The 26,311-nt window shown below is 47.4% G+C and overlaps 1 protein-coding gene across 4 annotated transcripts in view; it reads left to right on the forward strand.

Moving 5' to 3' along the window:
* PLXNA4 (plexin A4) overlaps nucleotides 1-26,311 on the forward strand; it is a 421,812-nt gene that overhangs the window by 259,896 nt on the left and 135,605 nt on the right. For 3 of the 4 annotated variants that reach the window (XM_010410007.4, XM_039570440.1, XM_010410006.4), the window contains exon 5: nucleotides 18,842-18,942. In XM_010410007.4, the coding sequence (XP_010408309.2) occupies nucleotides 18,842-18,942 (101 nt within the window). Of the gene's footprint in view, nucleotides 1-18,841; nucleotides 18,943-19,979; nucleotides 21,958-26,311 lie in introns of those variants that run through there. The other variant, XM_039570441.1, reaches the window with a different exon arrangement.

The raw sequence follows: 26,311 nt of genomic DNA on the forward strand, positions 1-26,311 counted from the left end.
TGGGCCAGGCTTTTCTCCCAGGTAAGTGACAGCCCAAGAGGAAACAGCTTCAAGTTGTTGAATCCAGGGGAGGTTCGTGTGGAATATTAGACAAAATTTCTTCACTGAAAGAGTGGTTAAGCATTGGAACAGGTTGCCAAAGGCAGTGGTGGAATCACCATCACTGGAAACATTCAAAAACGGAGCATATCTGGCACTTCACCCTGTGGTTTAGTGGATATAGGGGTATTTTGACTGAAGATTGGATTTGATGGTCTTGGAGGCCTTTTCCCACCTTAACGATTCCATGGTAAGGAACAAAAAAAAGGGTCTCCCACACCCCAGGATGTGAAGATTTTGCCATTCAAATCTGGGATTTTTTTGGATTCAGCAGGTGCAAGACATAATACCCCTGACCCAGGAAGCTGGGTTTAATTTCTGAGGACACCAGCAGGTAACAGGATCAGAGGAGGGAGCTGTGTAGGAGGAGGTTTATTTGCTTGCCCTTTTCCTGTTTTCAAAGACAGCAGTGATTTCCCAGGCAAATGTGACAGTGGCATCAGCTGGGAGTATTTTTGACACAGCATTGGCAGGGAGTTCTGTTGAGATGTCACATCGTCACACAACCAAGATTTAGGGAATAATCCGTGATGTACCATCAGCAACACCATGGGTTTGAGCCAGATGAAGGAAAGTGGCATCCTCTCGCTGGCAGCCAGGCAACAAAAGGGATGGAGTTGCAGTGGGGAGAACAACATATGGTTTTGAACCTTAAATAGACTGGTCTTTTCGAACCAACAGGAAGAGTGGTGGTTCCTCATGCTGGAATCTTTCCTAGCCAAATATCACATTTGCAATCCTCAGCCTTTCCTTAAAGTTTAACTGGGAAAAAAATAAAAAGGGAGAAAAGAGCAGAACAGCTTCTCTAGCAAATCCCTCTTTTGAGGCCGATGTTTTTTACCTCTGAAAAGGATGGAACAACTCCCCAAGACTGAGCTCCCACAGACAGGTGAGATCCTGCCCCAGAAACAACACTGAGGAGATTCCAGTTCTCAGTCCTGCTGGATGAAGAAATAGTGGTTGCAGGGACCTGGAGAAAACAAAGCAGAAAAGGTAAAAGCTGAAAATCAAATCTGAGTCTGATTTTGTCTGACTCTGGTTTGGATGCAGTTCCCACATCCAGGATACAGAGGAGGCATGGAGGAAGACTCGGGACTTTTATCAGAGTCACCGTGTCTCACTTCCCTATTTTTGGAACTTCTTTATATGTTTCTCCTGTTTTTTCCCCCTGTTTTAACCAGTTTGGTAAAGGTGGAGCTGCACTCTGACACCCCTCATTTCCCAATAATCCATGGGGTTTGTCCTCAGCTTATCAACATCCGGCAGCGAGAGGAGCTCAAGGATGCTCTGGGAATTCAGCTTTGTTTACCAAGCCTGGGAATTCTTGTCTAACAACAAGGAGATGCTTTAATTTCCCTCCTTTTGGTGGACAACCTGAAGAACATCCCTTGATCTCACCTTTTCTCTCATGAAGGGTGAAAACTAATTGTCTTCACTCAGCATTTCTGCCTCTCAAAATGTAAAATCCAGGGTTTCAGTGGTCTCTTAGAGACAATGATTTCCCAAGCAGGGACAGGATCTGCAGAGAGATCTCCCAGACTTCTGCTCATTAATGGTTTATTAATGCTGGTTCATACATATTTATCCAAATCATGATCTCTGGAGGATTATTCTGCCTCAGACCCTTCAGCTCCTGTGCTTTGGGTCCGAGTTCCTTCTCACCTACCCCTCCAACTGTCCCAGATAAACTGCTACCACAGATATTTCCAGCAGAACACCTGATCCTCTAATTCCTTTCTGGAGGAAAGGTTTATTTGGAAAAAGATTATTCTTATTGCTCCAAAACCAGCTCAGCATTTCTAAGTTCAGGTGCACAACTTGCAAATTACAAGTTTTTTGCCTCCTCTCTGGTGTGCTGAGCCTAAAAACAGCTCCTTGCAATCTGTCAGTGCTCGATGGACTGAATTCTGTGAACCAGCACCTCCCCGTGGAAGTGTAATTTCAGCCGATGCAGTGGGTCTTGGCAATGATTCTCTCCATTGTTGGAGAGAATTTCCCCAGGACAAGGACTAAGGTGGTTATTTATTCTTTAATCCTCAAGCTTTCATTCTAAACAACATTCCTGGAGATGCATTTGCAAGCAAAGGCAGGAAAAATAACCCTCCACAAATGAAGCATTTTGCAGCTTAATGCTTTAATGTGATTTTTAATTGAAAAAAAAAAAAAAACCCAAACTGCCTAGACATTCTGGACATTTAGAAGTCTTAAGTTATTCAGATTATAAACCATTCTCTAGGTGTTAGAAAATGCAGATACCTAATACAAGGCCCTTTTTGTAGGACATTTTCACCTTTTATGAAGCATCTGGCTGTAGTTGACAGCAGAAATAGGAGACAGAGAGGGCTGGATATTAGGTTTTATTGAATCTGTCAATTTCTAAGTAATTAAGGGAGCATTTGATATAAACTGAACTTCTAAATCATGCTTTAATCTCCGTTATTTTGCCAAAATGGTTTCTTAGTGAGTCTTTATGCCTAAAAGCACCCCTGGGCATTTGCTGCCCATCTGTGGGGTGGTGGGGGAGCTGGTGGCTTCAGCTCTGCTTTTGGCTGCTCCCACCTTGTCATTCAGAGAATCAACCTCCTGATAGATGGCAGTGTCAATAAAAAGGTTAATATTTCTAAAAGCTAGATGGATCTTTGTTTAGCTGCCATTTTGTGGCAGTCCTGCCGTTGTGCTAGGAGGAGTTTGCCAGTCCCTGGGTTGACTAATTGGTCTCTGAGCTATCCTTTGCAAGAAGGGCCGTGCATCAACTTCTGCTCGACAAATTGTATGGAAAAATAAATTTTAAAAAAAAATCACAAACAAAGCCAAGGAAATGGAGAAGCTGATCCTCAACTGTGTCTGAATGTTCTGGTGAAATGGAATTTTGCTGAGATCTGACCTGTCTCAAGCCATAGGAAAATTAATTCATTAGATTATTTTATGAAAGGATTATGATTTCTGCAGACATGATCTGGGGGAGCTGTTCAGTCTGTATTCAAAGAACCAATTTTGATGATTTTTAATGGGCTACTCTGATTTTGAATTTAGGAATTCAGCTGAGGTCAAGTTGTAGGAACTACCAGTGATGGTCTCACTGATACTACAGACCAATTTCTTGGAGGAAATGAGAAACTGTGGCTGCCCCATCCCTGGAAGTTTCCAAGACCAGGTTGGACAGGGCTTGGAGCAACCTGGGATAGTGGAAGGTGTCCCTTCCCATGGCAGGGGTTGGAATGAGATGAGCTTGAAGGTCCCTTCCAACCCAAACCATTCTGGGATTGTATGAAATCAGTAGGAGAGGAGTAGGGGCTTTTTTGAGGCACAGCTCCCTGGTCTAATCAGGGGGAATTCAATTAATTCCTCTCAACTTGGTAAATTCCTTTTACACCATCAATCAACACCCTCCTCTTTCCCAGAGTTTCCAGCATCACAGATGCACTAAATCTGTAATACACTCCAAAACAGCAAAGAATTCAGATTCATGCACTAATATTTGAGGGTGCTGGAATTGCCACAGAATCACAGAATAATTCAGGTTGGAAAAAACCTCCAAGGTCATCGAGTCCAACCATTAACCCAGCACTGCCAAGGCCAACACTCAGCCATGTCCCCAGGTGCCACATCCAGGTGTTTTTTGAACACTTCCAGGGATGTAATTCCATCCCCTGGGCAGCGTGCTCCAATGTCTGACCACCCTTTAAGTCGTTATTTCCCTGTGAATTGTCTTAAAAGCCCGTGCTGCCAACAGCCCACAAAAACTCTGATATAAATCCTCAGGAAAATGATGTGGAAAAGGGAGCCCTAACACAGCAAGCTAATTGCTGGGATGTTTATGCATCAGCAGAATACAAAACACATCTAGGGCGATGAAAAACTTCATCTCTGCTGTCTGTGTGGCTCATCTGGAAGAGGCAATTCATCCTTGTCTGGCAAATATGGCAATTAATGACCCAGTCCCATTACAGGCCTGGTCACTGGGTCAGGCAACTTGTCTTGTGAAATCTGCATCCTGATGGAGAAAATGGAGTTTAAAGCTGAGCGAGACGAAACCCGTCTGCAATAAAAATAATAATAATAATAATGAAAACTTTTCACTTCACATAAAGCCTGTGTGCCTAGCTAAGCTCTTTTCAGCCGGGCTGACAATTATGGTTGGAACTATTTGGTGACTACTTATAAATTCATGGAATTGAAAGCTAAAAGAGACCGGCGTGATTGTCTAATGCGATCTGCATAACTCAGGTCACAGAGCTCCTCAGGGAGATGTCTGCTCTGAGCCCTCAGCTCAGCAATATTTCATATCTTTTAGGAAAACAAACTGGCTGAGCTAAATGTTTCCAGGGATTCAGAACACGCTTTTCTAAACATCCCCCATTAGCACCAGGCAATTCCACCAGTCCTGGAGCTTCACAGCATCCTTGGGAGCTGCAAATAGGAGCTAACTTGTGCTGTGAATAGGAAAAAAAAGCCTGATCCCCATTTATGCCACCTCCCTTCATAAGGAGTGGGCAGAAAGAGTCCTGGGTGGGGTTTGTGTCCATTTCAGAGATGCTTTGGGTGCATGGAGGGAACTGGAGATTAAATAAATTGTGCAGGTGTGGGTCTCTGGCCAGGAAGGGATTTGAGCAGTGCTCCTACGTGGCTTGTGTTCCCTTCTTCCCAGACAATTTCTATTTCCAAAGGTATAAATAAGATCTTCAGACAGGGAAGGATGTTTGGAGTTGCTGATTCAGGGAGTGATGGCTGAAAAAAGAGATAAGTGTTAAATCTCGCTTTCCCTTCACCTCCTTTTGGGACAAACACCTATAAAATCTGTGTGTCCTCTGGAGAAGATCAAGGAACAGGGGCATGAACTCTTGTGTTTTCCTGAAACACGAGCTAAAAAGGTGACACTGTAACTGCTGGCATTAAAGCAGGACATCTACAGCTCTCCTTAGGTAAAATCCCAGGCAGCTGGAAGGAAACTCTCCTCCTCAGCTATTATTTTGGTGAGATTTGAACCTGATCCTCAGCTGGCTTGATAACACATTCCTAATTTCCTGCTCTCCATAAACGCTGAGGAAACCACTCTCCTGACAGGGTGGGTGAGGGCTTTTCTCCACGCCTGCTGCTGGGTTAATAAACCAGGGGCAGGGATTGCTGCTTCAGAAAGAGGCAGGCTGTAATCCATGGGAAGCAGAGGTGAAATTGCTCCTTCAGGACATCCATTATTGCCATGACGTTGCACCCATGTGGGTAGGAGAGAGACAGACAGACAGATGTCATAGATCCGTAACAGGCTAGGAAAAGCTGTGGTTATAATTTTATGGTTCACCAGTGTGAAATGGAATCTGATAAATAAAAGAAATGTTCCCCACAGCCCCTTTGCTGTGCTGTACAAACCTGACAGGGCTTACAAATGCCATGAGCTGGCTGCCAGGCTGGGGGTGTGAACACACAGGGACGGCTGAGGAGGAGTGGGATTTGGGATCATCAGCGCTTCTGCTGATCCTATGGATGCCACGAGACTGTTGTGACTGGAAGGAGGCCAAACCCAGAACCCAGAGCTCAGGAGAAAGGATATCAGCTTGCTCAGCTTCCCTGCACTTCAGCCAGTCTGTGCATCCGAGGGTTTCTTAGCCAGGCCATGTGTGGCCACAGCGGAATTTAGACAGTGGCCAGATTGCTTTTATCAAACCGGTGTCAATTCTCAATGCCAATAAAAGGATGAGTGTGTTTGACCTTTGGGCAGCCACATCAGTGCTAGGCCTAGCTTTCTTCTCATCCCTGATTCTGTTTGTTCCCTGTCCCCTTCCTGAAATGGTCCAAGGAGCACAGGTGAGAAGCTCCAGCCCTGCTGTGTGTTTGCATTGGCTGGAGAAAAGGAGGAGTAAAGAGGAGCAAGGGGAAGGTCACCACTGCTACTGAGATGGGGAAGTCAAGCATCCTGAGCTCTGCAAGGAGACTGCAAACTCTTTGAAGCCACTGGCTTCTTTCTGGGATGAGGGTGAGACATGGATAAGGGGTTCAGTAGGGTCAGCAGTGTCCTGCCAAGAGGCAGAAGTGTCACCTGCTTGTGAGGCAGCCCTGCAGGGAGGTGCTGGGGCTGCCCCAGCAGTGAGGAAGCTTTGCTCTCCCAGCTGCTGGAGGTGGAGGGGAGGAGAGAGTCCTTTGAGCTGCACAGGGTGTCTCATGTTTCAGAGGTGCTCTCTGAGCACCTGGCACTGCTCCTTGCTCTCATTGCTGTCCCCTTGCATTACATGCCAAGCACGGCTCCCTGCTTTGTGGCCAGGGACAAAAGGGTATTTGGGGGTTGTATTGGGGGTTTTTTTGGTGAACACTGTGAAATGCACCTGAGCAAATCCCCCAGCCCAAATCCTTTTGTAAGGGATGCCCACAAGGGAGGCAGGTGTAACCAGAGCCCCGGAGCCAGCGTGCCTTTGATCTTTGAGGTGGAGGGCTCCTTTAAGGTGCCTTAGCCAGCTAATCCCGCTCTCTTTCAGGGTGCCAGTTTGGGAACCACCTGGATGGAGCTGGCAAGGGCTTTGTGGGGTCTCCTGGGTCTCTGTGCTTTGTGCACAGGCCAGCTGGCAGCGTTGATCACGTAGCCATCCAAAAACATCATCCCCAGCCCCTGTCCCTGCCCCCCTGGACTGCGCTCCTGCTCGGCAGCGGCTTTTGTGAACTCAGGGCTTGGCAGTGAGGAGCTGAAATGGGATCTCCCTGTTTCATACAGCACCAAAGCTGTACCTTGAATGAAATTTGAATAGTCCTCTGCAGGGACAAAAGTTCTGTTCCTCTGCAGAGCCTCATGACAGCTGTTTTTCCCCAAGAAATCTGGGCGCCAGGACAGTCTTTCCATAAAAAGGAAGGTGCAGTGGGAGTCTCATCTTTCTGCTTTGGCTGGAGAGAAATGTGAAAAAATTCACCAGAGCACAAATGAAACTAATTGGAGAAATGAGAACCTTGTGTGCTGCTGCACAAGCTCAGGGATGGTGCAGAGGCCTAAATTTAGGGGTGTTACCAGGACTCAGGAGATCTTAACAGCTCCACAGGTTTTCCAATGCCCAGGTTGATCCTGTATAACTTTGGGCTCCTCACCAGGGAATTTACGTGTAAAGCTACAATAAACAGGCACTTGTTAATGCAAGGCTCTTCTGAGGATGACCTTGCACACCTGAGACCTGAGTTACCCTACATCTAATATTCTGGGGAATTTATTCATAATTTAGGAATATCCAGCCCCCACTCTAATGATTCCTGAGGGCTAGAAGGGGTGATATCAAGAAATATTAAATAAATCTGAAGCTCCTGATTTGAGCCAAATGGCATCTGGGCAGTGTGTTTTTATGAAAAATAGGACATTTTTCAATTTGTGAGGAAAAGGGTGATCCATTCTTGAAGGAAATAATGAAGTTATCTTTGTGGACACCCTGTCTTTACCTTTCCACATGGTGCTTGAGACACCTCTGCAGCCTGTTCCCATTAAAAAAAAGTCCCAAACCCTAAAAATAGCATGAAGAGATCTCTGAAATGGCTTAATACTTGGTAGTTCTCAAAGAGCCTGAGGGTTTTCCTAGTAGTATTCTCCAGGGATCAATATTGGGCCCAAATCTATCGAAAACTTTCATGAATGAGCGTGAGGTTGATATTAAATCCCACAGATAAAATATTCAGTGGAACAACGATTAGCTCAGCATTAACCACCACCAGGGCACAGCAGTTGGGTGACTTTGGCTCCCTCAGACAAAACAAATGCAAACCTTGCTGTCTCACAGGAAGGAATCTAGGTCAGGCCGGGAAGTAGGAGACGTGTCTTAGAAAGCAATGGCTGAAATGGGCGAGTGGCTCATCTCTTCACATCCTTCCAAAGGGTTTTTCCTCATCTGGCCTGTTGTAGAAGCAGGCTGACATCATCCTGCACCCTTGGAGGAGTGCAGGAGGGTGGGAGAGAGGAAAAGAAGGACTGAAGACCCACCATTATTTGTAGGAAGTGGGATGGTCTCCACAGAGTTTGAAAAACATCTCAGTGGTGATTTATCAGCAGGAAGACTGAGGAATAACTTGATTAGGATCTCTGAGTATCTTCACAGGGTGAAAACAGCAGGTTAAAGGGCTTTACAACCTAGAAAAGAAAACCAAAATAAAGATCAGTGGTTGGGAGCCAAAGCCTGATGAATTCACCTGAAAATTAAGGTGTGTGCAAGCTTTTTACGGTGTGAGTGATTAACTGCCTTTCCTGGTATCTTCACATCATAATGGGAGGTCTTTCCAAGGTGAGATGCTTTAGCTAAACCCAGATTATCTGGTTCAGCCTAGGAGTAGATGGGCAGTGGCCTGTGATGTACGGGAGGTGAGAACAGATGATGTAGTGGTCCCTTGTGACCTTTAAAGTTATGCATTTATATGATCCCCGAATTAAATATCCTTGAACTTTCATTTTATGGCAAGATGAATGCCTGGGAAAGCTGGGAAAACACGTGGAGTGCTTGCTGCACCAGGTATGCACTTCATGCACTGAAATATGGGCACTGGGATGGAGCAAACCTCACTGCACTCAGCAGGAATTCTTCATTTCAAGCCCCCTTTGTGAGTTAAAACCATACAGAGAGGGAGCCGGGCTTTGCTGGGTTCTTCTTCCCTCTAATTCCACGCTGAAACAAACAGCAGAGATATCTAAAGACAAATGGATGTGCCCCAAAATAGCGGCCTGCATCTCTGCCTGGATGCTGTCTCTTTTGGCAGCACTAATTACCCCCCAAACCTTGAGGGCTCCCACAGGCGCCAGCTGAGCAGGGAGTGCTGTCTGCTTTTCTCTCCTTTAATAAACTGAGATGTAAATTTAAGGGCTTGGGAAGAGCCTGCTTCGTGTTTTCTCCCTGGATCTTGCTTAACTCTTGAGTGAAACCCTCAGGAAGGCTGCTGGTGGGGAGTGCTCTGGAGAGGCAGAGGTGCTGTGACAGCCCCGAAAGCCCCAGTTTTGGGGCTGTGGGTTGGGTTAGTGCGTGTTTGCTCAGGAACAGCTGCAAGCAAATGTTATCACTGCTCTCCCTGCTTCACATCTGAAGATTTTGGGCTGCAGATTAACCAGTGTGACCTCAGAACTCTTCAGCTGATGTTATCACTCTGACTGATGCTGCCTGAGGAGCTCCTGTCAGAGAGATTTGAGGGCACTGTATGGAGAACGAGGTGTAAAAAGAGAGGAGGCAGTGATGGGAGGAGGAAATTTGGAGTCGGGATGTGTGAGGGTATCTGGGAACGATCCAAATGCCACTTTTTGTGGCAAGAAGTGTGGCCTCTGGGGAGCTGTGTGAAGATCAGCACCACTGCACACCCACTCAGCTAAAAGCAATCAAGTTTTATGAGTTACCTGCCTTCGATAAAACAATCACAGGTCAACCTGATGTGTTGTCTTTGTCACCTGGGATGAGCCCGAGGGATGTGAGCAGCCCTGTGCCTCAAACTGAGAGGTGACACCCTGCTAAAGACAGCAATTTAATAGTTTTTGGTGAGATCAGTGCCTGAGAGCCCAGGCAGGGGACAAGGCGGTGAAGGCTACAGAGATGACCTCAGCCACCTCTTAGCCTCTCCTTTTGCCCAATATTTGGCTACAGAAGCGTAAATAAACGGTTAAAAGAGGAAGAATGAGCACAACTCTGATGAGAAGCGGCTGAGGGAGCTGGGAAAGGGGCTCGGCCTGGAGCAAAGGAGGCTCCGGGGGGACCTTGTGGCTCTGCACAAGTCCCTGACAGGAGGGGGCAGCCAGGAGGGTTGGGCTCTGCTGCCAGGGAACAGGGACAGGATGAAACAGTCTCCAGTTGTACCAGGGGAGGTTTAGGTTGGATATTAGGGAAAATTTATTCATGGAAAGGGTGGTCAGGCACTGGAAGAGGCTGCCCAGGGCAGTGGTGGAACCACGATCCCTGGAAGTGTTCAAAAGCTGTGTGGATGTGGCACTTGGGGACATGGTCAGTGGTGGCCTTGGCAGTGCTGGGTTGGACTCGATGATTTTAGAGGACTTTTCCAACCTTAATGATGCTGTGATGAGAGGTATGGGGTGGTTTCCATGTGGGAGGTGACTGAAGAAGCAGGAGGTCCTCAGCCTTGAAGGAGGTGAGCTGGGGTGTGTGGAGAGATTGGCAAATTTAGGAATGGCAGGAGGGGATGGATAGGAACCGACTGTTCAACACCTCTGCAAATACAAGAATTACAGGGCATGAAATTAAACTGTTGAAAAATCAAGTCCTGAACAAATGAAAGGAGGTGATTCCTTCAAGCAGTGGGCTCTGGATCTGTGAAAATCCCTGGCAAAGCATGCTGTGGATGCAAAAATCAATGCAATTTCAAGGATAAACCAAAAAAAAAAAAAAAAAAGAAAAGAAAGAGCTCTTTGGGTTATGATGGAGAGACAGACAAGATGCAGAAGTTCTCCTAAATGAAAACAACCAAAGGCTGGGCAGCTGCTGGGGACATGAATGTGTTTACCCTGGTCTTATGATTTCCTTGTCGGCTATGACTGAACTGTGATGTGTGGGGTGTTGGTCCCAGCCAGTTCAGCTGGTCCTGTATGGAATTATGGGGGATTTAAAGTCTGATTGTGACTGAAAAAAGAGCATTTATCAGACTGCCACAGTTCCTGTAGCCTGATAGTGCTGGCAGGGATTGTATCCCACACAAGGGAGTTTGATCAACACAGTCCTTCATGAACTGCCTGGGTCAGGAGTGGTGGCCTGGGGAGAGAGGGGAGGCAAAGTTCCTCCAGGCAACTGGATGAGGATGAGAACTTCATAGCCCAGGGAGACATTAAATGTGCAAAGATGGAATTTGTAGTGGTGATAGGATTGAATTGATGGGAATGGACACAACAGGATACCTGAGAGGGCTGCTGAGGAGAACTAATCTATGGGAAGGTGCTCACTGATAGCTGAGGATAAGGAACCCTTCCCACGATGGGCATGTTGGAACCAGATGATCTTTAAGGTCCCTTCCAACCCAAGTCTTTCTCTGATTCTATGGTGGGAACATCTGGAAAGACAGTGGGACAACACGAGCTGTAAAGCGCCATCACCAGCAGAAACAACTCTTAACTTCTCCCTGTGTGTTTTAACTGTTGAAGTCTCCACCAGGAGCCTTCAAGTGACGCTGGACTTTGACAAACCCATTGCAGTGTCATGCATTCCTTTACAGATCCCAATTAAATCTATATATAGCCTCTTTGGAGCCTGGGTAACAATCTCTCCCTTGCTCAGCAGCCACGCTCCAGTGGCCACACAGGCACAGGCTCTCATTAAGCCTGGGCTGGCCCTGCATTAATTGTGACACAAGGCTCTTTTTTTGAAGGCTTTTGAACACAAATGTTTAGCCAAACCTCATTTGTTTCACAGTTTACAGGCTGAAACACTTGACCAGGGGATCAAGATTTAGTGTAAACAAGGAAGGGGGGATGTGAAGCTACCTGGATTCAGCTGGGAGAAATACAGACAGAATGCTGCAGGCAGAGGAAGTTGGTCAGAGCTGATGGTTTGTAGGGTGGGGAAAAGGGTGGTTGGGTTCATCAGGTTTGGGTAAAATCCTTTGTCTCTCCTTCCACACCTCTGAGCTGGCAAACTGATTTTTACAAGGCATTCCTAAAAATTTCTCTGCCTTGTGCCAATGGGATGCACCATTGGTATCCCAGCTGAGGAACGGTTTTGCATTCTTGGGAAGGGAAAAATGAGTGGATTCGGAGGAAATCTGAACTGAAACCTCTGAGTGTGTGAAACACTCTCCAACCTCCAGGCTCCCAACTAAGCTCCCAGCAGGATGCTGTGCCCCCTGCTCCTGCTGGAGTGATGTTTTTAGGAAGAGAGTCACTACGGAGAGGAGGAATTCTTTGAAGAAGGGACGGCACGGGGCAGAAGCTGAGCAGTTGTAAAGGGAGAACTGGGAACCTGCCAAGCTTTCAAGAAAAGGACTGAGATAATCTTTGTTACCTGTCTGTTCCTTTGTAAATACAGCCAGAACAGAGAGCAGGGATGAGCTTTGTGTGAAGGCTGTGGGACAGAGAAGATGGGGAAAGACCCTTGTTCAAACACAGCCCCTGGTAGCACACAAGGGCTTTGGAGTTCTGGAATGGTTTTCTAGCTATGGAACACAGGGAATTTCCTATACCACTCTCCAAGACATTAAAGAAAATATATTTTGTACTGTGACTGGTTGTTCTGGTGCTGCAATTAGGAAGAGGGAAGGTCTGAGCATATTTGGGGATTGTTCTCAGTTTTAAAATTTGAGGAAGAGCAGAAACTTAAGTGTGGCATTGATGTGGGAGTCACCTCACGCAGTGGCTGTGGTGTATCCTGTAAATGTCTCCATCTGACCCGGCTGTCCAGACTCCTTTATATTCAGTGAACAGACACAGGCACATCCAGGGTGTGATTTATCTCATGCCTGCTTGACATCGAAAACAGAGAGCAGACAAATCCTGCCCTGCAAAAGGTCTCTCCTTCAACAGAGCCCAGGTTTCTAGCTTAGAATTAGACTCTGATGCTGCAGACAGAGTTTAGTGAGAAGGCAAAGCCCTCACTTTTCACACCTGACACAACAGAGCTGTTCCCTACAAGCTGCAAGACTGACAGACTTGATGGATCAGAAATGGAGCCCAGCATGGACTAAATAAAAAACCCCTGATTTGGGGGGTTTTCCGAGCCAGCTACAGGGCAGGGTCTTGCCAAGAGACTTATGAAGAGAAGAATGCACTGCAAGGTGTGCAAAGCAAATTTCACTGCTGTAGGAGCAGCAATCTTATCGTGAGAACATCTGATGGGAACTGCCATCACTCAGCCTTACCCCAAAGTTTCCTGGAGCTGTTGCTACAGAGGTTGTGGGCATCAAATCTTTCTATTCCTCTTCTTGCTGTACCTCTGTTGGTGTGAGTGTCGTGTGGTTGTGGCTGGGGATTTGCTCTGGCAGCACCAGAGTGCAAACATCTCTCACCAAAGGTGCCCAGAACAGCTCAGAACAGAGAGGGGAGAGGAGGAGGAGCAGCAAACACACAACTGGAGGTAGGGGGCTCTTGGTGAAAATCAGATAATTTATTCTGCCACACAGCAGGACACTGACCCCCACTTTAATTATTGTGTCATTTGTCCTTGACAGCTACTGCTGCTTCCAATTAACGCTCTTAATTAAAGCCCCCAGCTTCCCAAGGATGTAAGTGTGGATTTACTGGGAAGAGGGGTACCATGAAGAGGCAGAGCTTGGGGGTGTCTGATGAGAAATGACATTCCCTGTCCCAGTGGGACTGACAAGTTATTTGCTTATCACACAGGAGTGGCAGGCTGGAATCAAACTCAAATCCTCATCTCCATCCCCACAGGAGCAGCTCCTCTCCCACCAGTTTGAGATCTCCCCGTGTGAGTTCTTTACTCACCAGTGTAAATAATGTGCTTCAGCTCCCTGGGCTTTGCTTTTCCCTGTTCCTGCTTTTTTTTACTGAGTCTGTAGGTCAGGTAATAAGGCACAGGATATCAAACATGACAGAGGAAATCCAAGTCCCTTTTTCCATAATTCGGGCCAAAATAAAATCAGCATCTTGGGATGCTGTGCAGGTGACTGAACACCCTCACTGACTTTGTTCAGGTGCAGAAATGCTTCAGCCTGTACTTCTTTCAGGTGGGGTTTTTTTTTTCCTTCCTCTATTTAATAAACTGTATTGTCATGAACACTCTTTTCAGGGCTTTGAAATCAAATAAGCTCCACTCTTAATCTTTCTGCAGTTTTTTGGGGCTGGCTGAGCCTCGAAAGATAGCAGCATTCACAGAACCCACATGGCTTGACAGAGCCACTGTTCAGTGTTTTGGGAATATATCTTTTGACTGTTGGGAAGGAAATTGGCTACTTAAGATGCCTTTTTGTACATTTAAATTAACTTAGTCCATCAGACTGAATAAATCCTGCTGCTGCATTAACATCCAATTATAACAACAGAGATTGAGCAATGATTCAGGTTTTGACCAGACTGTTGGCAGTTTAAGGGGAAAAAGAAGTAATGTATATTGAAATAAAAAAGTCAAAAATTTGAGCCAAAAAATTGTGACTGAGCACATAGCAGAAGCTTTTGTGAATATATAATGGCAGAAGCAAGAGCCAAATTTCTAACAGGATTAGCTGTTACTGTCTATCAGATCCAAAAAAACTCAATCATTTTGTTTTAAATGACTTTTTGTAACTCATTCATACTAGAAATGGGGAGGGGAAGGGAGGCTGGGAGCTGGAGAATCTGCAGTTTGGAATTTAGGCAGGATCAGAGGTGAGGTGGTGTGTGAAACACCCTGAAGGAGCAGTTGAGCTCTGAACCATCCAGCAGTTTGCAGATTTTGCCAGATTTTTAAGATGTTCTTGTGAGCCAGAATCTCGTGAATGATTTCTTTGGGGAGCAGTGAATGAATTTGTTGATGAAGTGAAATATCTCTTCAAATCCTGCTGCAGCCATGGCAGCTGGGCCTGCTCATTGTTCCCTTTCTGCCCTTGAGAAGGACGTGGGATTCCCTGGCTCTGGGATTGCATCTCACTCTGGATCAGAGATCATCTGTCCCTCTGCTATGGACAGACCTCAGGAAGCACAGCAGCTCCTGGATGTCCACCAGGTGTGTGGACAGGCATCTGTAGGGACCTCACCTTCATATCTTCAATGTTCCAATGAACCCAAAGCCTAAATATGTTGTACTTAATAACTTGGTGTTCACTGAGCAGGTGTTACCTGAACTTCCTCCTTGAGCTTGCTCAGATGCCATAGACACACACCTTCAGATACATCCTCCTTCTGCTGCTGAGACCTCACTTTCAGCTTCAGCTCTCCTTGATAAAATGGGGAGATGTGGGGATAGACTCAAGGAATATCCTGAGTTGTCAGGGACCCACAAGGATCATCCAGTCCAGCTCCTGGCCCTGCACAGACACCCCAACAATCCCACCCTGTGCATCCGTGAGAGCATTGTCCAAGCACTCCTGGAGCTCTGGGAGCCTTGGGAATGTGCCCATTCCCTGGGGAGCCTGTTCAGTGTCCCACTACCCTCTGGGGCAAGAACATTTTCTTAATATCATGTATTTTCCTAATATATGTGATATAAGCCCTGAGAACAGTAGCAGTCTGTTCTTACATCCATATATTGCTCTGGCACAGTGAGGCCAAAATGTCAGTGAAGCTGTGACCACCGCTGAAAGAGAAATTATCCCAAACTGGCTCCTAATGCCCCAAAATGAGGGACACTTTCCTTTTCTAATCCCTCTGAACTGCTGGTTATATCTCGACAACACTCTCTGGCACGTGGGGGATTCTTGGGGTTGTCCTGTGCAGGGCTAAGAACTGGAGTTCAGTGATCCTTGTGGGTCCCTTCCAATTCAGATGTTCCAGGATTCTACGATATTTGCTGCAAAATGTTGAGTCCAGATTCTACTCCCACGAAGGGCCAGAGGTAGGAATCCTCACCAAGGCTGGGAAATAACCTTGAAGAGTTTGTCAGACTTTCCAAGGATGGAGAAGGGGTGGAAGGAATGATCACAGCCTGGTTTGCCGTGGAGACTTCAACCTTCAGAACTGCCTGGCCCCTTCATCCCAGTGAATAGTGGAGAGGCTCTGTAAGTGGGAGGCTGCATGGACTTCCCTTTTCCTGATATTTCAGTGGCAGCACAAAAAGCTGGCTGTTCCCTGGAGGGACACAGTCAGCCCCCAAACCCTTCAACTTGGAAAGCTGAGCTGAATTAATTACAATTTATGCTCCAAAAAAGAAAATAAGACCTCTGATGTGCCTTATTTGCTTGATGTTCTTCCTCTTTTCAGCAGACGACCCTTAGGTGGCTTTTCTTTCAGTCGCAGCTCCTTTGTTTTTTGTGCTTTCTTTCTGCATTAATTGGAAGGTCTGACACTTCCAGCCCAAGACATTTATCAGCGTGGTACAGTTTTAATTAATCTCACAATAAAGCTGCTTGAGGTGAACTCGTGAAAGGACTTTTAGGGCAGGGATAATGCACGTGGTGACACGGGACACACTCTGGTGGGATTGACAGGATGTGGGAAGCTCATGGCACATCCCTGTGGTCTCTGGGACAGCAGCACAAGCCAGGCATGCTCCTAAAAACAACACATACCCCACAAAATATACCCAATCACACTGGAAAGAAAACATTTCAGCAAAGATGAGGATCTGGGTTCCCAGTAGGTTCTACCTGCCACTGGAACAAATTTGGATATCCTTTGATGGCAAATTAACTAATAATAATAAAACCTACAGAGACCACCTTTTATCTACTCTCTTTATAGCAATTTGCCAAGAAATAGCAAATTTCAGTCCTCTGGGATTTCTGTCTTGTCCATGTATCAGAGCCACAAGTGGATTTTGACTCTGAACATTCAAGCCAGGATCACCAGGTGTTGGAAAAGTTCATGTTCTGATCTAAACTTCTTAACCACGGCTCACTTCTATCAGACAGGTGTTAACTGGCTCAGGAATGAGGTTGGATGGAGCTATCTAGAGCTAATGAGGATAAATCAAGCAGCACCATATGTCAAACTGAGGGTTGTTTGGGTGGGAACTGCAGAGCCAAACCCAACTGTGCTCACAAAATTCTAATTACCAGGTGGGAATTGCATCTTGACTGAGGAATGGCAGATTTAGAGTCTTTCAAAACTAAATTATCTGCTTCTTCTTCGAGTCCTCTGGTGGCCACAGCGCAGACATGGCCAAGCTTGATGTGATTGAGATAAAATAACTCACAATGTATTTTTCTCAGGTGGAACTAAGAGGTGGGAATGGCTGGCATAATAAATTATAATATCTCCACCTTTTGGTATCTTCTCGTAAAGAAAAAGTGTCCCTTTGGAGATTTGGATATGACACAGACTATTGGGTTCAATGAGTTTAATTGGGTGAAACTCTGAGGCATAAAGTTTATACTTCATGAGCAGGTGATACCTTCTTGATCATAAGCTTAAGGAAGGTGGAACAACCTCATTCATGGCCAAAGCATCTTAATTTTTAAACTTCTTGAAAGAATCATAGAATCTTGGAAAAGACCTCTAAGATCATGAAATTCAACCATTTACTCATCACTGCCAAGGCCACCGTAATTAGAGGAGTTTGAATGACTGGCTCCCTGTTTTGTTCTTATAACTTTTATTGCTCTGTGATCTGTTCTGATTGTGTTTTTATGCTCATGGCAATAGATTCAGTTGAGAAATGTGAGTTTGTGTTGGTTTTTCTTTGAGGATTTTTTTCTCCACGTTCTCACTTTTTCATTAAAGGTTTTCAGTAGCCATAGTTGGTTTCTCTGGGTGGCTTGTCACAGGCAGTGGTGCAATGGTAAATAAACCCCAACGTGTTTCTACCTGAAGTTTTCTAAAGCTTCTGCCACTTGCCAGAGGCAAAACGGCACATTTTCAGCTTTTGCTTGTAGACTATCAACTACAGTGTGGATTTGTGGGTAGGGGTGAGAAAAACAATTTTTGATACAAGCAGAAAAGGTCTTCATACAGAGCTGGAATTCTGCCTAATATATATTTATATTAAAAAAATTAAATTGCAAAGCCAGTTTTTGGTTGATTTACAGATGCAGCCAGGATAGATCTTAATCTGTCACTTCACAGCTGAAACTCTCCTGAATGTTGTGCCAAGTAAAAAATTGTCCCTGGGATCCAGGTGTATTCCCTCGTCATTTGTCAGGAGTAACTGTTCTGCAGTTTAGAGCTGGCAGTTCTCAGTGGTGTTTCATCAGGATAATACCACACGCTGTCATCTGAGGGAATAAACTCTCCCCGCTGACAGGAACTGGGGTGAAGACACCAGCAATCGACTGGATATTAGAGAGCCTCTCTGAAGCTTATTCAATGGAAAAGGGACCATCAGGTCATTGGGCCCGAATTGTGTGTTTGGCTTCAAAGGCTGTGAGGGGCTCACAAAACCTAAGAAGAATCAAAAGCGCTGGTCTGTGAGACAGGAGGTCAGGCTGGGCAGTCTCTTCAGCCTTTGAAACCTCTCACTGAAATACTTTAATTAAAAAGGAAAAATAAAAGAAAAATAGGTGATAAAATGGGGTATTTTGGCAGTAGATGGGTGTTTCAGGTCCTACTCTAATGCCTTCTGAGCTGCAAAAGCAGGGCTACAGCAAGAAAATACCCAGTCTGGTAGCCTTTTTCATTTTCCTGGTGGGACCAACATCTCCAGGATGGGTTAAGTGATGGTTGGAAAGTTGCATGGGCAATGGGGAGTGGAACTAATGCTTTCCAGTGGGAGTGGCAGTGGGGACTGGTGGTGCACAAGGTCATAGGAGGGAGACAAAAACATCACAAGACCTCAGTTCTTACAGGAAGCCAAAAAAGCAACAGAGTCCACAACCAGAGAAATCAATGAGATCCAGGGAGTTTAACTTGCTGCAGAAGATCTCCTGTTGTCCAATCGAAATGAATTAATTTAACTTCAAAGTACCACATCCCCACAGCCTGCCTGATTTGCTGATTCCTGGGAAATCCTGCAAGTGAAGTCATTTGGCAATGGATGAAGGGCCACAGGGAAAGAGGGAAAGGCCAGAGGGGACATGGACCAGGATCTGGACAGGGACTGCACCAGGCTGAGCTCTGGAGAAAACCATCCACATCCCTCTGCCTGCCCCAGTCCTGCCCAGCCCTGCACAAATGTCCCTGCAGGAGCACAGGCACCAGGGGAAGGGGGCAGGGAGGGTGGCACCTCCATCAAGCCATTCTGAGCCCTGTGAGAAGCCTGACAGGTTGTCTCCTTTCCTCCTGCAGCTCACCAGGGTGCCCGTGGAGTCGTGCAGCCAGTACGAGACCTGCAGCGAGTGCCTGGGCTCGGGAGATCCCCACTGCGGATGGTGTGTCCTTCACAACACGTGAGTACCTACTGGGGTTCATCACTGTCCCAGCCCTGCCTGTCCCCATCACCTGCCCTCGTAGTAACACAGCTAGAGGGGCAAAATGCTCTCTCAATCCCTGGCTGAGTCAGGTACCTCCAAAAAGGTCTCTGGGACTTGCTGGGGGGGGAATTTGTTTAACTGAGAAAGGATTTTTTTGGAAGACAAGGGGAAAGAAGGGTAGTAGAGGCTGGACAGAGCTTCTCCACCACTCTATCCACAGTTTGCTGACTGCACCAGGAAAGCACCTGTCCAGCCTGATGTGCTTTGAATACAGCCCTCTAGCAGCTCTTCTCTGGTGGACATTTTCCTGGTGGTTTCCATTCCTTAAGGGAATTTTACTCTGACCAGTAGCCTTTGTCTCAGCACCTCCAGCTTTCCGCTGCTACGCTGAACCTCTCCTCTTTTGGACTCTAAGGGTGATCTCCATCGCCCTTAGAGAGGAATCAGATCCCTCTAAACAACATGGGATCCACTCCAAGGTAGTTTTCATTGGGACGTTTTGGTTTAACAGGCCAAGCAAGGACCTCATTTCACTATTCCATTACTTTCTTGTTCTGGTTTATCCCCTGCCTCACAAGCAGCACTGGATCCCGGTGTCCTCAGGACTGGGGTATCAGTTCATTGGCTTTGTTTTCCATAGGCTGTTTAATGATGCCATTGATCTTGAAGTTGCCTCTCTGCAGCCTTTCCCTGAGTGATCTCCTCCTGCAGAGAGCCCTCTGCCCAAGCTGTGGAGAGGGAGGTGTCAGCTTGGCTGAGCTCCTGGCTCTGAGTGGCAGGGAGGTCTCATTTGCCGAGCCCCCCTCAGCAGAGACGGTGGCTGGGAAGTGCAGTGGGTCTGTCCAACCCAAGCCTCCAGCTGAGAGAGGCTCTGCAGGGTGCTGTCACTCCAAGCCTCCCGGTGTCCTTGGCAGCCTTGGAGGGTTTTTCTAATGGGCCCTGCTCTTGCAGTGTGTTGGTCTTCTCCCTCTGAGTTCACCTGAATTCCTCTTGTTGCATTGCAAACTCTCCAGGTGGAGACAGGGATTCGGCTGAAGTGATAGACTTTGTTACCTCTGCTTCCTGGAACAGAAAGGAACAAACCTGGACCATATTCCAACCTTCTGTCGATGCTCTGAATGCTCTGCTTCTGTCAGCTTGTGTGACCCTCATCCAAAACCATGGCAGTCTGCTTAATTTCAAATCAGATCTGGGGGATTCATCCCAAAACACATCGAAAATGTGGCTCATGCTCTGGAATTGCTCAAGAGGACCTTGGCAAACCAGTCCTGAGTTGTGGTGTGGTGGGCAAGAGCCCAGAAAACTTTCATCCTGCTGACCTGAGGATATTTCTATTTGATATAGAGCTTTATAGCGTGTTCCCATCCCATCTTATCCTGCATCCATCCTCCAGGACACCGTGTGTTTGCTGTCAGTGAAGGGACAGCACAGACGTGTGCAAGCAGCACAGGAAAGTGTGAATTTGTTCATTGATTGTACCACAGCAATGCTGGATATTTCATCTCCTTCCATCCAGGGTCAAGCAATCAATACATGCAGCAATAAATTCCCAAAAGGATAGAAAAGGGGCAGAGACAACTGCAGAGCGTGCAGCAGCTCATCCTGAGGAGTATTGGAAATGGAATGGAGGGTGGTGGGTGGGGTTGGCAGCATCGACTTGGTTAAAACAAAAAATCCCTGTGCAGGCTCGATCCTTGAGGGAGAGGTGTGGCTGGGATCTGGACCTGGCTAATGGCAGCATCCCCGTGCCCTCCTCCCTCTGGCCACTTAACCTCTGTTTCCTTATCTGGAAAAGAGAAACACCTCTTATTTACGTACCTTGCAGTGGGGTCACTGAGGTTAATTCCCTGTGGGGTTTTCTGCAAGCACTTTGAAGGCAAATGTTATCAAAGCCCACTTCAAGTCTGTTGCTTCCCTCTAGTTTTCCTTGGTGTTACGAAATCTGATTTTCAGTCCTAGTTTGGGAGGGGTTTTCAGTGCAGCATCAGGTGTCCCAGAAGGGTCTCAGTTTTCCTCATCCTTTTGGGCAGCCCTGAGAGCAAAGAAGCTAATTACATCCCACTCAACAAGTTTTGGCTGCGCAGTATATTCAGGGTAAGGATGCTGGAATACTGAGCCTCTGATTAGAAATTTCTGCACATTTGAACCCCTTAAGATTCATTAACAGCCTTTTCCTCAAGTGGGATATGTCATCAACAACTCCTGCACGAGGATCCCTGGGGAAACATGCCATAAACATTTCCCTTCCTGGCTGCTAACCCTTTCCCCTTCCCTCCCAGCCAGGAATCCCAGGGGATTCCCAGTGCAGGGCTGAATCCAGTGATGTGGGAGCTTGTGGAAGGCATGGAGGAGGCAGTTGGGCTGTGCAAGAATTGGGAACCAGGTTTGTGGGCAAAGCCACACTGTTCCCTCACCCTCCTCCAGTAGAAACGATCCAGAGGAAGAGAGGTGGACTGGGAGACAGGTGGAAACTGCCCAATGGGTTACAGCATCTGTTTTTTTGTTTCTCCCGTGCACACCTCTCTTATTTTGGGATTTTCCCTCCAAGGGCTGATGTAACCCCTCTTCCCCAGAGCCCCATTTCCAACTATCCTCAGCTCCCACCACCGGAGAGGTCCAGGGACAGCTCCCCATCCATTTTCCCAGCGGAGCTGGGCTGTCTGCACCGAGGGCGGCATGCCAGGGCTTGGGAATCGATTTCTACAGCTCTGCTGTCCTAACCTTACACCGAGAAACTCAAGTCCTCTGAGAGAGAGGCAGACAGACCCACAGACGGCTGCAGGAGAGAGGGGGGGAGGATTGATTGGCTTCTGCCCCGAGAAGACGAGCTGATACAGAGCAGGTCACCGGAGCTTTTCATCTCTGTATCTTTACCCCGATCTTTACCCCCTCCCTTTCCCAGCTCTGCTCCCTCCCGGGCTCTGCTCAGGTCTCTTTAGGCAGCCGTGAATCATTTACTTGGTGTAAGTTCAAAATGTGGCACTCGGTGGCTGCGGGGGTCTCCCGGGGAGGGAGAGGGGCTGGGGTGGGAGCAGCAGGGAGGGAGCAGGCTGCCAAGCCACGAGCTGGCACTCGGGACTGCTGCAAGGTCACAGCAATGTCAGCAGCCTGAATGGGGGCTGTGGAGAGGCGTGAGAGAAAAGTGAAGTTTTCTGCAACCCTGGAATGAATTCAGCAGCTTCCTCCTGTGTCAGATGCATCCCTGTCCAAAGATGCCACCCAAATTTGACCACCCTTCTAATCCCCTTGGAAGGTTACTCCTGTCTCATCCATACCCAAACTGGAAGCCCCCTTTTCCTTCTTTCCCAACAATAGTTCAAGCTCTTTATCCCCAGAGGAGGGATAAACCTTCTCAACTGAAAGAGCTGTCCCTAATTCTAGATTGGATATTGAGGAGGAATTCTTCCCTGTGAGGGTGGTGAGGCCCTGGCACAGGTCGCCCAGAGAAGCTGTGGCTGCCCCTGGATCCCTGGGAGCGTCCAAGGCCAGGATGGACAGGACTTGGAGCAACCTGGGACAGTGGAAGTTGTCCCTGCCCATGGCAGTGTTGGAATTGGATGATTTTGAGGGTCCCTTCCAACCAAACCCCTCTGTTATTCTATGCACATTTACAGGTCCATGTGCACGTGGTCACCACATGGGTTTTCAGCTCTGCACAGCATCCCTGGGTTGTGTTTAACACCCCAGCTGCCATGAGAATGGAAATTTAGGGCAGAAAAGCAGCATCCCTATAGAGAAAGGCAACCTTCTATTAAAGGGAAATCCCCTGCTGGGTGCATAGGGACCCATCCCAGGCTCTGCTGTGTTAGTGCCACTCCTAAATGTTCTCCTTGCTGCCTCATTTCATCCTCATGCAACGTCCATCTAATTCCAACAGGAATAGCTGAACACACACAAGCTGTCCTTAAGGGAGGATGCACCCCCAGGCACCAGCCTCCCTCTGCTCTGGAATCTGCCCTTGCAGGTCTGGGGACCTCTTGGCTGGCAGGTCATTAATTGCAATCAGAGAGGGAAACAGTCCCATTTTCTGGGAGAACTTGTGATATTTCAAAACTTTTTTTCTTTCCACCAGCTCACGGTGGCCAACTATTTTTTTAATAAGAAATGTTCTTGAAAGCTGTTCTGGAAGGGACTGATTCCATTTAGTAATTGAAGAATGATTCATTTAGACTTTGGAAGTTCTTGTTTTGGGATTTGGTTTCAGTTTTTAGCAAATTGCTTGAGATTTCAAAATAAAAAGTCATTCTGAAAGGAAGCATTAGTTTTCTACTTTTATTTTTTCATTAGAATGAAACATTTGGGCATCTGTGATTTCTTTCTCCCCCCAGAAGTCTTTACCAGCCCTGCAGACTGAGCAAAGCAGTCAACAAGCGCTGTTGGTTTAGAGGAGCTGACATTTGCTGCGGAGGGAAGAGGGATTGTTTAGGCATCTCCAGTCTGTCCTGCGTGGAGACATCGGAGCCAGGAGCTGGCTCTGCTCCCTGCACTCCTCTGCTCAGCTCTGAGGAGCTACTCATGTCCTCTGTGTGTCCTTCTGGCAGCCGGAGCCTCCCCAAGGCACCCGAGCTGGCTCTGTTGGCTTTGCAGGGCACGTGCCAGCAGATCCTGCTACTCCTGAACCTTGGGAATAGGATCCAGTGGCCTTCTGCAGGCATCCTCACCCCATGGAAGAAGCAATGACATAAGACTCCCACATCTGAGCCATACCAGTCCCTTTCCTGGATCCCTTTGGCTCTGGGTTAGTCAAGGGATGGCCAAACTCTCCCACACACAATTCCTCAGGTGGAGCTGGCCTGGATTAACTGGATCCCTGCTGCTTTGAGACACCTCAGAACGCATAGGAGAAATTTTTGGTTTCCCAACAAAAAACCAGCTCTGTTCAAGGGGTTTTATGCCATCCTCTGGCAGAAGACACCTACCCCCGTGTCTGGGGAGTGACCCTCCACATCCTCCTGCTCTCCACCTCCTCCCATCCACCACAGCCACTTGTGTGGGCAACTCGTACACCCCGAAATTACAACTCTCTTTCCTAACACAATATGAAGAAAAAAAAAAAACATTTAAGCAAGCTGTTTTCTAGTGATTACTGTGGAGGGGGAGGGAGGTTTGTTATCCACCCTCAGACTCGTTGCCAGACCAGGAGAAAAAAAGGGAAAAGTTCCAAAGTGCAGCTCGCGGTGCCTGGGCTCAGCAGGTAACCTGATGCGCTGCCTCTGGCAGAGCTCATTGATCGGCCCTGGCTTTAACTTTCTTGGTCAAAGTCTTTTGAGCCACCAGAGAGTCTCGGGTAACCTCAGCTGCCTACACAGGCTGCAATAAGACCTTTCTTGAAGGGTCTTTTCCTTGCTTGACTTTCTGCCGTCTGAAAGCCCGTGACTCTTTCAGGCTGAGGGGTTTTGTTCTTTCTTTTCCCCTTCTCCTCCTTGTTTTTCCTTCCCAGTCTTTTCCTCCAGTGCTGCTTCTGGAAGGGGCTGTGTTGGTCAGGCTTGCAGGAGGTTGAAATATCACACCCAGTCCTGGGCCACTCTGAGCTTTAACAGTGAGAAAAGAGGGTTTTACTGACTCTTGCAGGGCTCTGTGCTCCTGTAAACCCTCAGCTGTCCCTGCCTTATTCTCCCTGTGCTGTTTTGTCCCAAGGTGCAAACTGGAGTCCCTCCAATTAGGCAGCAATTTAGAAGGTGTTTTGCACTTGCCTGGAACGATGAAAAATTCATAGAACCAGGGAATATCCTGGGTTGGAAGGGACCCATATGGATCATCGAACTCCAGCTCCTGGCCCTGCACAGGACAGCCCCATAAATCACAGCAGATCCCTGAGAGTGTTGTCCAAACTCTGTTACTGAACTCTGACAGGGTTGGGGTAGTCACCACATTCCTGGGGAGCCTTTCCCAGTTCCTGACCACCCTCTGGCTCTCACAGTCATGGCTGGGGCCGTTTTTATAGGAAAATCTTTCTCTATCCTTTCCTGCCTTAACATTATCCTGCTATGGGGAAGCTCTTGAAGCCTTCAGACACCTGGGAGTCCTGTCAAAGGTACGTGATAATTGTCCTAATCTTCCTGAGGATGGAGCAGCCACATGGAGAACATGGTTTCCAGCTCAAACCCTGTTTTTCCTCAGAAATCTGTACCCAGCTGGGCTGTGCCTCCCCATCAAAAAGGAGGCTCAGAGCTACTTCAGCTGTTAAGTTCAACACCCTGGTGTGTCCAAGGTGTTTGTGGCCATTTCTCACTGCAAAGGAGATTTCCAGTTCCGTGCTGCTGCATGATGGGGAGAAAAACATAAATGCTGGGAGGGAAAGTAATTCCAGGAAATCTGAAATCTTTAATTTGGTTTGAAAGTCTCCAGTCATTTGCTTGGCAGTCAGTGGTGGCAAAGGCAGGAGTGAATGAGCTCTCAGGATGTCTTGGTTTGACTCCTCCCGGGTCACAGCTGGCCTGAGAAGCCCTTCCACCTGATAGCAAGGGAAGGTGGAGTCATCCTCCCTCAACTGGCCTTGGCATGGAGCGATTCCCACTTCTTCCCAGGCAGTTATGGAAACTGGAATGGGCGTTTTGGAGGGAAGCACAGCATCGGGGCATCAAAGCATCCTGCCCTGAGCCCAGGGAACCTCTGATCTGCCTGCTGAGGTACAGCTAAAGTACCCATCCTTTCACACCTTTGGAGACAAGGAAATAGCCCTAAATGTGACAGCTCTGCAGTGGCCTTTTGAAATGAGATCGGGGCTCTTAGCTCGGGGAGGAGGAGGAAATTCTCAGGACAGGGAGCCGTGGCTATTGATGGTGACAAAGCCCCAGGTGAATAGGAGGCTCTGGGAATCCTGTTTCTCTACAGATAACATTGAATCAACCTCGCTAAGCCGATCCCCAGTCCTGGAGAACTGACCCATCGCAGCATCCATTCCCTAAATGCCATCGTGTCCCTCTCGGGAGTACTTTTCCTGCTCTGCTGTGCTGAGCAGTGCAGGGCAGAGCTGTGCCCTTCACAAGTTGATTGTCTCGGTGGCTGTACCTGCCTGAGGCAACTCAGGGACAGCACTGGGCACTGTGGGCCATAAGACGCAGGCGTGTGGTAAATGTGTTTTGATAACAACCTTTTCTTTGATTAGCTTATTTTGCCAGAGGGCAGTGGGGAGGGGTGGGAAGATAATTAGTTTGTGCAGTGGGTTCCAGCAGAAGCTTTCTCCTCGTGCAGCCCTGTGAGTTTGGTGTCCTACTTGGGATTTGTCTCCATCACAGGAACATTGGTAGCTCAGGTTTAGCGTTGCAGAAAGTTCAGCAGGGGAAGGTCTCTGGGTGCATATCCCACAGGAGATACCTAGGGAACAGGGACAGGGATAAGCTGT

Source organism: Corvus cornix, chromosome 1A, assembly GCF_000738735.6.
Source record: "Corvus cornix cornix isolate S_Up_H32 chromosome 1A, ASM73873v5, whole genome shotgun sequence".
Taxonomy (NCBI): Eukaryota; Metazoa; Chordata; class Aves; order Passeriformes; family Corvidae; genus Corvus; species Corvus cornix.